General features: G+C 53.2%; 1 protein-coding gene across 1 annotated transcript; it reads right to left on the bottom strand.

Moving 5' to 3' along the window:
* Positions 1-6417: 6417 nt before the first annotated feature.
* SIX6 (SIX homeobox 6) lies at positions 6418-8844 on the bottom strand. The gene is made up of 2 exons (XM_032113254.1): positions 8010-8844; positions 6418-6869 (listed from the first exon to the last, which is right to left on the bottom strand). The coding sequence occupies exons 1-2, from the start codon at positions 8579-8581 to the stop codon at positions 6701-6703; spliced, it is 741 nt and encodes a 246-aa protein (XP_031969145.1). The 5' UTR covers positions 8582-8844; the 3' UTR covers positions 6418-6700.
* Between the last annotated feature and the right edge of the window lie 2572 nt (positions 8845-11416).

The following is an 11416-nucleotide window of genomic DNA, read 5'->3' as shown; positions in this document are numbered from 1 at the left end:
GCAGCCCCTGGAGATCAAACCCCTCCATGTCAGTTTTGGGGACATCTATCCCCAAGGTGACTCCAGGGACCAGCTGCTGACCTGCACTAGTGGTAGAGAAAATGGTTGCAAGCCAAGGTAATTTTGAAGAACAACCTATAAAGTCTTCAAATTGGCTTAAGAAATGACCTGGCCTGAAGAGCAGTTTCCAGTATAAGTGTCCTGATAGAGATGTTCATGAGAAAGCTTTTTCCCAGCCTGCAGACACAGTGATTTGCTCCCTGAGGAGTTGTGAGTTCTTGTGTTTCTTCGAGGTGCCTGAAAGAGACTGGAGCTGAGTGTCCCTGTGTGTGACTGCTTCACTGTACATTTAATGGGGAATTACTCTCCTATACAAAGTTCCAAGACAAGAGCTCTCATTCCATCCTTGGTTACCTTGGTATTACAATTACATGCTATGAAAGCATTCAAGAATTGCTTCTGAAGCAGCACATGCATTTCAGTGGGTGAAACTGGGAGGAATGGGGTGGCTTTGTCCTGAATAGAACCACTAAAAGCATTGAAAGAAGATTCAGATGAGAAAAAGGCTTGCAGGTGAAAAAAAAATCAAGTCTTGCTCTCCCATTGTAGAGTTGTGTGTTGAAATCAACAGGTCTTGAAAAAGAGAAGGTAGTGCTGGGTTAAAACTTCCTGCTTGTCCTGGAGAAGCCCCAAATAGTGTGTCATTGGGGTTACTATGGAGTTATTGAATAAAGGCTGAGAAGCTTGTTCTGCTGATCAATACCTGTGTGTGCATGCAGGTCTCAGCAGTGGCTATTTATCTCTTAGAGGCTCCACTCTGAAACCTTTATCCAGCTTTTGTGGAGTTTTCAAAGGGGTTGAACTTCTGAGACTGCTGCAAATAAGATGTGGGTGCTCAGGACAAATAGATGCTTCTGTTCCGTTCCTACCTCTAGACTGTGACAACCTCTCCTCTCACATCTTTGCTTTATATCAGACTGCTAAAAAAAAAAGAAAAGGAAGAAAAGAGGGTATCAAGAGGAACAGCTTTAAATGGAAATAAAGAGATGTGTCTAAATCCTTTAGGCTGTTTGGGATGTCTCAAGTGATTTAGTCTGGCTGTATCTGTACATTAAAGCATATGAGGGCACTGAGGTTCATCACTTATCCTATTAAAACGTTAGAAGAGTCCCTGGCTCAGGTTTGCCTCAGACCAGGCAGAGCTGTCTCACACGATCCCTAGGGAACAGCTCAATAGCTAGCATAGCATACAGAGTCTTTCCCATGAACACAGACATATTATTGGGAGGGTGAGGGAGCTGAAAATCATGGAGCAGTGCCCCACCAGCAGGCAGCAGTGTCAGGACCGGTCATTTAACAGCACAGACCCGGCAGAGTGTCTTCCTGCTCCATGGCAGGTACTGTGACAATAAAGAGATAAAACCCTGCCGGGTGTTTTCCAGTCAGGAGTGTGTGATGGATGAAGGTGTGGCAGGGAAAAAAGAGACCACCCTGTAAGTCTGGTCTCCATATGGACACCCTCCTGATAAGGCTGTCCTGGTTGCCTGAAAATGAGCTGCAAATCCAGATTTGGGGGATAGTGAGCTGCAAGGTTGTCTGACAGCATTTATTTGGCTGCATGGTGTGGAAGAAGTCCTGGAGGTCCCATCAAGCCCCTCCTTGGGCATTGCTGGAGAGGAGATGCTTTTCCCTCAGCAGTAAATGGGGAGGGTGAGGATCCCATCCCACACATGCTGGGTGTCAGGGTCACCCAGAGAAGGGGGTTTAGCTCAGCACTGTTGGACAATCCCAAGATACAAGACAAGTCCCCTGGGTTTTACTCCTCACAGTGAGAAGAGAGCCTGTAAAGGGAGAACACTGGGTGTCTGGTATCATTTTTAGGATTTCTGGGACAGAAATAGTAGAAGCAGTGGTGAGGGCTGATGCTCTGGGCTGACTCCAGTGGGATGGAATGGCACCAGCTCTGCTAAGTGTAAGAAGAAAATTAACAAAGTATGGAGGATTATGGGGCAACAGTGCCTCTCTCCCACCGCTGGGAAGAGGCAGAGGGTACAAATATGTGAACCCACTTTGCTTTTACACAGTTTGAAGCTGGAAATTTCCTTCCTAGCCTTATTTCTTGCAGGGGAAGGTGTGTGCCAGAGAGGCCTATGCCACAGATCAGAAGGCAGTGGCATGAAAATGAGCTTTCTTGGGAATTTCTGCAATTTGGGGGAGTTTAGACTGGATGCAACTAGTGATGAAGGAAGGGAAGCTTTTTCCTGGCCTTTGACTGGGGGTCTTGCAGCGAGTCCTGACAGAAAGGAACATAAATCCATGGGCTTTTTCTGTCACCCTGGTGCCAAGAATAAATGCTGATAGAGTGCAAAGTGCTGTAAGCCTCGAAGGATCTAAGATGAAATGTTTCTTCCCTGGATTCTCAGCTAGGTCTCACCCTCTGGGCCCCCCTCAGGGGGGCACACCAAGGTCAGCCCAGGGTTCTGGCTCCTTTGGGGTGCTGGGGCTGCAAGGTAGCCTTGGGGAAGGGACAAGGGAAAGAACAGGTCAAAGTTTGACAGCTTCTGCACCCCACAGTGCCCTTTCCCTTTGGCCTCCGATGCCTCCACCCTTCTCTCCAGCAAACACATGTGGATCTTCTCCTGGAGAAGAAAGAAATAACAGAAACATGGACAAGCTGGTGCCTGGCATTGCTGAGAGGCGGGGGCAGACGTGGCTGGGGAGTATTATGCTCTCTCTCATGGTATTACCCCAGCAGCGGCCAGGGGTAACTGGATCTGAGAGAGTCTGATCCTCCCAAGCCTTTAATTGGATGCGTGAAACACCCAAAACGTGGCTCACTCTCTTGCTTCCCACAGCTATGACACACACACACGCTCTTCTTGTCACACAGGGGTGTTTCCCCCCAAATCCAGCCCCTTCCTACATCTCCCAGCACCCAGCTCCAGGCCAGCAAGCCAAAGCTGACCCTTTGTACAGGAGCCCTCCCAGCCAAGAGAAGTGCTGGCGGCAGTGCAGTATTTGACAGATTTCCAGACACCTCCCTTTTTCTGTTCTGCAAAGAAAACACTGTGGTTAGAAAAGGGGCAAAAGGCAGTGGCAGAACAAATAGGGAACAGTCCCTTTTGTGGGACTGCGCTGTGGGATGGGGATGGGATGAGCACTCTGCAAGGCTTGTGCAAAGTGGAGCATGAGGATGGGCATACAGGGAGCACCCGCATGGGCCAGGCAGCAGCTGGGGCAGTACCCTCGGCCTGGAGAGGCCAGTGTGGTTTTTCCAAGGCTCTTGCGTCCCCCAGCCCTCCCTGCACCCCAGTTTCCACTGCAAGCAGCAGCAGTCCTCCTCTGCAGTGTGGGACTGGGACAATGCTGCCTGGAAAAGTGGGCCTTCTGTCCCCAGCTGCACTGGGGCCAGGCTCTCTCCCCAGCCTGCAAGCCTTTGCTTTTTCCTTTTTTGTTGTTGTCGCAAGGAGTTTTTTCTGTTGGTTTTTTTTTTTTTTTTTTTCCTTGCAAAATCAATTTACGGACAGCTCACTCATTTTTCCCCCTTGCAAACTTATTAGGTATTCAGCCCCGGCGAGCACTCGTAAGCATCCTTTGTCCCAGGGAGGGCTGGAGACCCCTTCATTAGCAGTGATTACTCTGAGCAGTTTGACAGCCTCCCAGCCCGCTTACAAGACTTTCCCATTCAGCCCTGCCCGGGGCTGCCCCGCTTCTCAAAAGAAACGGAAATATTCAAACGTTTCTCCCCCCTTCCCAGCTGAAGAGAGGAAAAGCTGTTTCTCTTCTCCGCCTTCCCCATTCACTTCACTTTTGATACAATATTTTCCTTCTTTGTTAAACCGGAGAGAGAGGGGTCAAGGCAGACTTTTTTAGTGACCCTTTTGGGAGCGTTTTGTTTAGTGTAAATACAAGCTCCTTCACTCTTACCCGTTTATAATTATTATTATTTTTAAAGCAACCAGAGGCTCGGGAGGGCGACGGCTTGGGCTGATCTTTGGGGTAAAAAAAAATGCTGAAAATGCCAGGGGAAAGGCATTCACTTTCAATAAGGGAAGGGAAAGGGCAGAAGGAAAAAAAAAACAACGGGGGGACGGGGTGGGGAAACCGCGGTTTTTTATTTTGGGTCTTTTCGGTCTAACCAAAGGCGCCGGCGCAGCCCCGCGGCCCCGGCCCCTGCGGAGCCCCGGCGGGGAAGAGCGGAGCTGGGAGACGCTCGGTTCTCCCGTTCTCCCACAGCAAGCAAGGCCGGGCAGCGGGGCTGCTCCGTGCTCCTTCCCCCGCCCCGGCCGCTCTTTCGGAAGAGGTTGGTTTGTGCTTTTGCCGCCAGCATCCGCGGGAGAGTCCCTCCACTGCCCACTCGGGGAGATCCCGCATCCTTCATGACGCTCAAACCCTTTGTCGAAGGAGACAGTATTAACCCGTTGCCTGTTGTCCAAATTCCAGGTGTTTTTTAGTTGGAAAGAAATCCCACTTTATGACACGCTGAGCGCATGTGCTCTCCCCTCTCTTTATATCTTTCCGAAAGATTTAATTCCCCACAATAAGCGCTGCTACTCTGCCCGGAGAAGCCGACGGAGAAATTGAAACAGATTCACCGATTCCCGGGGAAGAAAAGAAATAAAGGAAGAACACGATGTGTTTCAGCAGATTCCGTTTTGAGGGAGAACACACCGCTTTTGCTCCCAAAACAACCTCGTGGGTGGGAAGCGAACCCCAAACTGAAGGTAAAACCCCAGCCTCATTTGACGCTAGAACAGCAAACCCGGGCTGTTCTTGCACGGCTTAAATCCGATGGAGTTCAGGAGGCAATAAACCTCAGGGTTTGGGGTCCAAAGTGCGCTCCGGACCCTCCCGCAGGTGGGTACCCCAAAGGCAGGTGGAGACCCGGACTCTGCCCCCGCTCCCCGCCCTTCGATCCAACACTTCCGCACTCCTAAAATGTAGATTATTTGCCCGTTACACCCCACCAGGGAGAGAGCTGCCTGTAAACTGACTTGGAAAAAAAAATAAAGCTAGAAAATTCCTGCGACCTGGCCCATCCCTGGAACAGTCTGAAAGGAAAACCAAAGCACATGATTTTGGGGACGGAATGCAGATTTAGGCATCGGCGGTGTAAACGCCCTGAATCCAGGTTTTAAATTCAAACTTAGGAAAAGAGGGAAAGGTCACTGCCGAGACGGGAATATACCTCCCGATAAAAGGCAGCAGGACTGAATTAAACTATCACGGAGCTGAAATGCCCCTGTGCCCCACCCCCGGCAGCTGCCCTTGCAGGCAGCCAGAGCCGAGCGGGAGCCGGGGCATCTCCCGCTCCCAGCGCCGCCCGGCTTTCCCCGGTGCCAAGCTTCGGCTGCTAAATAAAACGAACCGAGCAATCAGCTTACCGGGGAGGCATCTCTCTGAGGACAGGGAAGTAAACGCGATGAGACCGAGAAGACAAAAAAAGCACAGCTCAGGCGATTTAAAGATCAATGTCAAATTGTATAATATGAAATCCTTCTGCTGGGGAAAAAAGCTTAGCACGCTCCTTTGGACCTGGCGTTTGGTCTCCTCCAGCAAAACCGGCGCAAAACAAAGCGAAGGAGGTGGATGGTGGGGACAGCCCCTGGCACATCGCGATTTGGGGTAATTTCGCCCCCGTTATGGCCTTTCACTGGCATGGAGAACTGTTCGTTCCCCATCTTCTCCTTGCCTTTGCCAGGTGAGGGAGGAAACTTAATTTCCCCGGCTGGGCTGTGCCCCGACCGTTTCTCTCCATACTAGTGTTTTTTTCTTTTTCTTTTTTTTTTTTTTCCTCGTCCGTCTCAGAAAATTCGCCTCCGATAATCCCCAAAGCTTCAGCCCTTGGGAGAGAAGAAGCTGCGGCGATGCTGCCTCCTTCCCTTCCTCGGGCACCCGCATCCCCCGCCAGCCCCGTTCCCACTCCTTTCGCCTCATCCCGGCTCCTCCCGGCTCCCTGCCTGGCAAAGACATCACCCCCGGTCCCGGGAACCCGCTAGTTCGGTTTCTGCCGAGCTGCTGCTGAAATACCCGTGGCCTCGGAGATCTGCTCTGCGTAAACTGGCGGGCTTGAGACCGACACCGTCATTTCAAAGCAGATGCGAGGGTCGTTCACCAAATATTTTATTATGGTTTTAGGCTGCTTCATACAGTTTCGTCCTGCACATGCTCTACAAGTCACCTGTGCACATAGAGAACAAGCCAAAAATAATAATAATTAATAATAATAATAGAAAAAAATCTACCATAGCAATCCCTTAAATAAGTAAATAAACATTATATATATATATATAAAAAACCCTTTAAAGTAAAGCAAAACCCAACCAGAAGAACTGCGTCTGTTCAACATGAAACAACCCTGCGGGATAAGGGCAGGGGCTCAGACATTTTGCAACTTGGCATTCGGTTTTTTGATGATTTTTTTTTTTTTTTACGTTTTCTGGGCTTTATTTAATTATTTCTTTTTAGGCATCAATTCTGCAAATCCTTAGAAATAAAGGCGACAACGATTTTAATGATGTTTTTTAATGCAGTCTGCTGCAGGGCTGGGAGGGAGGCGCGGGCCGGCGGCTGCGGGGAGCGCCCCGTACCCCGCGTTCGGCGCCCGCGCCGGGCACTGCCAGCCCCGCTGCTCTGGCCGTGTCGGCAGGCACCGGTGAGCCGGGCCTCCCGCTCGCCCCGGTTTGCCATGGCGGTGGTGTCAGATGTCACATTCACTGTCGCTGGATGTGATGGAGATGGCGGAGGTGGCCGCTTTGCTGGAGAGGCTGGCTGCGGGGCTGGAGGCGGCCCCCACCGCCTCCCCGCCGCTCTCCTCCTCCGTTTGCAGCGAGCGCACCGAGCCCTGCGTTAGGACCTGCTGCTGTAGCCTGCAAGGAAGCGGCACACACAGCATCACCGCCCGCCCTCCGCACCCCGGCACCCGCCTGTGTCCCCTGTGTCCCCCCCAGGGGCTCCCCCGACCTGCACCCCCACGCCGCTGCCCCCGACCTCCAGCTCTCACCGGTTATACCAGCGACAGCAGAGAGGAGAAGCTGGGTGGGCACCCAGTTCCTCAGCTCTGTCTGACAAACCGAGTGCTCACCCCAGGGTCAGCCCCGCTCCTCGGCTGGCACACCCAGGGGAAGGCTGTCCCCCTCCTCCGTAACCTGCCCCCAAACCGGGCCTCATCTTAGGGGTTAGTAATTCCCTGCAGCAGCTCCCGGGCGGCGTCTCCCCTCCAGTAGGCCTTACATCTTCCCTCAGCCGATAAAAAAGGGCTCCGGGTGAGAGTACTCACGTCCCCGACGTGCGACAGCCAGGCTGAGGGGTGACAAGGGGAATTTACCCCGCCCCGGGATCCTGGAGAGGAGATAACAGGGGAACTCTGCTCCCTCCCCTTCTTGCCGGGGAGTCTGCTTGTGCCACTAGCGTTGGGCTAACATTCCTTATTTAGAGCCGTGATTTTATTTTCTAACATATTTTATAAAAAAATTTTTATATATAGTATTTCTATTATATATTTATGTATTTAAAATAGAAATAAGAACAACATCCCAAGGAATGCTCCCGGATGGCTCCAGCGGAGAACAGGGCACGGCGGCTGGGGCACTGCCCGCAGAGGGCATGGCTGGCTCTTCTCAGGACGGACATATCTCAAACCGGTATTTATATGTCCGGGCAAAACTTTGAAGGGGGTTTGTCTCCGCTCGGCCCCTGAACACGGCCCGTCTGCCGCCAGCTCCAGCCGGTGGCTCCAGGCGGCCCCTCTCCTGCTCCCCCTGTCCCGCTCCCCCACAGGGCAGCCAAGACGGAGCCCAGGGCGGGGATCCTCCCCCATTAAAACGAAGTAATTCCCGCTGCTTCTGCTTTATTTCGCTGCATTTCCCGGGGAGAAATCTCCCGGGCTCGTTTCCCCATCCTCTGCCGGCAGTCTCGCACCGCCTCCCCGCAGCCTTCGGCCTCGGCGGGCGGAGGCGAAACCTCCCTAAGGGGGAACCTGTGTCCCGACGGGACGGGCAGCACCTTACCTGTTCTTAGCGGCTGCTGCCCTGTCCCTTTGCCTGCGGTTTTTGAACCAGTTGCCCACTTGCGTGGGGGTAAGTCCCGTGGCCTGAGCCAGTTCCCGCTTTTTGCTGGGGTTGGGGTAAGGGTCCTGCAGGTACCACTCCCGCAGTAAATGCCTCGTCCGCTCCTTGAAGCAATGTGTCTTCTGCTCGCCGTCCCAGATGGTGCGGGGCAGCGGGAACTTCTTCCTCACCCGGTACTTGTCCACCGGCCCCAGGGGTCGGCCCCGCAGCTTCTCCGCCTCCTGGTAGTGCGCTTCCAGCCAGAGGGCTTGCAGTTTGGCGTGGGACTCCTTGGTGAACTTGTGATTCTCCAGGATGTGGTAGAGCTCCCGGTAGTTCCCCGTGTGGAAGGCCACGATGGCCCGGGCTCTCAGCACCGACTCGTTCTTGTTGAGCGCCTCGCAGGCCGCGGGGGCCACGGGCAGGGACCAGAGGAAGCGCCCCAGGCGCTCGATATCCCCGCTCTCCTCCAGGGTCTCGCATACCCCGGCCACCTGCTGCGGGCTGAAATTGAGGATGGGCAGCTGGAACATGGAGGCGGCGCCGGGCTCCGCTCCGCGCTCCGCGCACCCCCGGCGATGCCCGCCGCCACCGCGCACAGCCCCGCGGCGGGGAAGGGGCAGCGGCCCCGGGGCCGCCCCTCGCTCCGCTGCTGCCTCTGCCGGAGCCGGCGGAGCTGCCGCGGGAGGGACGGCGGAGGGCGGAGAGGAGATGGGAACCGCTCGGCAGCTCCGGCGACTGGAGGCGGTGGGCAGGGGCGAGGCGGAGAAGGATGGAGCGGGGAGGGAGGGTGAGCGGGGGGGAGGGAAGGAAGGGGGAAAAAAAAAAAAAAAAAGGAGGAAAAAAAGAGAAGAAGAAAAAAAAGGAAAGCAGAAAAGGCACAAGGGCAGCTCCGCGCCGCCGCCGCGCTGCTGCGGGAGAGGCTGATTTGCTGCGGGCTCGGCAGATTGGCTCCCGGGTTTCCATGGCGGGGCTGCCACTCACTGTCAGCCGCTGCCAATCACGGAGGAAGGCCCTGCACCGCCCCGCTCCCCGCCCCGCTCCCCGCCCCGCTACGCGCGGCGCCCCGGCCGCTTCCCGGGGACCGCGACCCCGCCGCCCTGTCCCGCTGACCCGGGCAGGGCAGAGCCGCCCGGCCGGCCCAGGGAAGGCAGGCTGCGGGGCGGGAAGGGGACTCCCGCTGCAGGGTGCTGTCGGCAGGTTGGAGGGAGTGGTCCCAGCCATAGGGCGGCCGGGACCCCCACACTCTCCCCGGTAAAGCTGTGGGGTCCGGCACGGTGATGTTCGCACAGAGCTCCGCGCACCCGCGGGCGGAGAGGGGAATAAGGCAGAGCTGATAAATCAGATAAAAAAACTGCCTGTATAACAGTGACCGTGATGCTGGGAGTGTCACTGACAATGGATGCAGCGGGAGGACGTCAGGAACAGCAGAGATTTAGGGAAAAACTCTCCCCGTTCTCCCTGTAGATGACTTCCCATCTCTGATAAGACGACGAATTATCTACAAAGAGCCCAGCGCCCTTCCCCGTTCAACCAAAGCTTTTTTTTTTTTTTTTTTTTTTTTATTTATTTAACATTTAAACCCTTATTGTTTTCGGCTGAACAGTTCTGAAAAGACGCCGAGAATAGTCGCGAGGAGTGAGAAGTCATTTGTAGGTCAGGAAAGCGACTTAAAGCAGATTTCGGGAATCTTTTGAAATATTGATCACCTCGCAGTAATCATTCCCCGCGGGTTTTTTCCCCCCTCGGTGCCCCGAGAGAGCGACCGCAGGGCTGGGTGCGAGGTGAGCCCCGGCCGCCCCTTCGGAGGAGGGGGACCAGCTCCAGACGTCTCGGAGTGGGATGAAATCACTTTCTGAGCTGCGAGGATACGATTTATTTTCTGTAGAGAACGGGAGGATGATCAAGAAGCCACTCTTTATTCTACATATAGCTGCCCAGTGGCAATTTCTTGCCGGGAATATTAGGGACTATGCTCGGAAAGGCAGCATATATTTTGAATTAAGCTCAATATGTTCTCCCTTCTGCTGTTTGCAATGTATTTTTTTCTAGAATGCTTGTCAAAAAAATCCCTTCTTAATTTGATCTCCTGTTGTTGTCTCTTCCCCCCCCCCCATTCTTTTTTTCCCCTCTATTGTTTTTGTTTTCCTTTCTTCCCTTCTTTACGAAAGCTCCTTTGCTAGTTGCTTGTAGACCGAAATTAAACAGATTTACATTTTCTCCAATCATTTCTCCGCAGAAATGGAGCTGGACTGAGGCTCGCCGTCTTTTCTTTAGTATCAAGTACAATTTGTCTTTTGCTTGTGAAGATTTGGTAAATCAGAAGGCAGATAGATAGCGCAGATGGTCGGAGGTGTCGGGTCAGATTATGGTACGCCTCAGTACAGTGCTAAGCTCATTCTGACGGAAAACCCTGATATTATTTTCACAGATCTACACAGTTCACTTGAAAAAAACCCTTCGAGCCATTTACATCATTTATGTGAGGCTCACAGCTAGCGGGATGGAAAAGCTTTCAATACTGCTCATTTTCATAAAATCCGACAGAGCTGGGGAGACATAAAAGCGCACACAAAACTCACGAGTTCAGAGACACTTCATAGAAACTTAAAAAAAATAAAAGGGGAGACTTTTCGGCTTCACCTTTACCCAGGTTTAGTTTGCCGATCTGCTTAGGGGGAAAAAAAAGGGAGAAAAAATTAGAGAAGAGGAGAATATAATCTATAAATATTGCTGAGAGTCCTCTTCCAGCCTTCCATCCCACCACTGTCTTCTCCGTTAGGGAAAAACAATATTTTGACGTAGTCAACGAAAGATCCCAAATAACCTTTTAGGGCAACAATTTACAAAGCCTCCAGACCTCCTCGGTATGAGCATCGGGCTTCCCCAGCGAGCGGGTGAGAAGGCGGCGACCTCGGCGGCTCTGTGAGCGTCCCCGCGGGCAGGAGCTGCCCCGCCGCCCCCCAGCCCACCGAGCCCCTGGCAGCGTCCCGGGACGGGGCTGATGGAGAAAAACCTCTGCTGGGAGAGATGTAGAAGGGTAGAAAGCCTGGGTTAATGGGTAGCTAGTTTAGAACGGCCAGATGAGGATGGTGATGATGAAGATGATTACTAATATTACTGAAGGTGTCTTTTTTTTTTTTTTTCTATTTTTTAAAATCATGCTCATGATCTGGCGAGGGAGTTACTGGGCTGCAGCCTAATGACCATGAACAGAGCGAGACAGGCTCCATAATGAAAGCCAGGACTGTAGGCTAAAGAAATGAATCCTCATTAAGAGCAGCTCGCAGGGGTGAGGGGCTGTCCCCCAGGTCTCCAGCCTTTGTTCCCCAGAAACCGGCCCGGATGGGGCGATGCTGGCAGCACTG

Source organism: Corvus moneduloides, chromosome 6 (assembly GCF_009650955.1).
Source record: "Corvus moneduloides isolate bCorMon1 chromosome 6, bCorMon1.pri, whole genome shotgun sequence".
Classification (NCBI taxonomy): Eukaryota; Metazoa; Chordata; class Aves; order Passeriformes; family Corvidae; genus Corvus; species Corvus moneduloides.
Note: the sequence above shows the minus strand (reverse complement) of the source record. Positions and strands in the feature narration are given on the sequence as shown.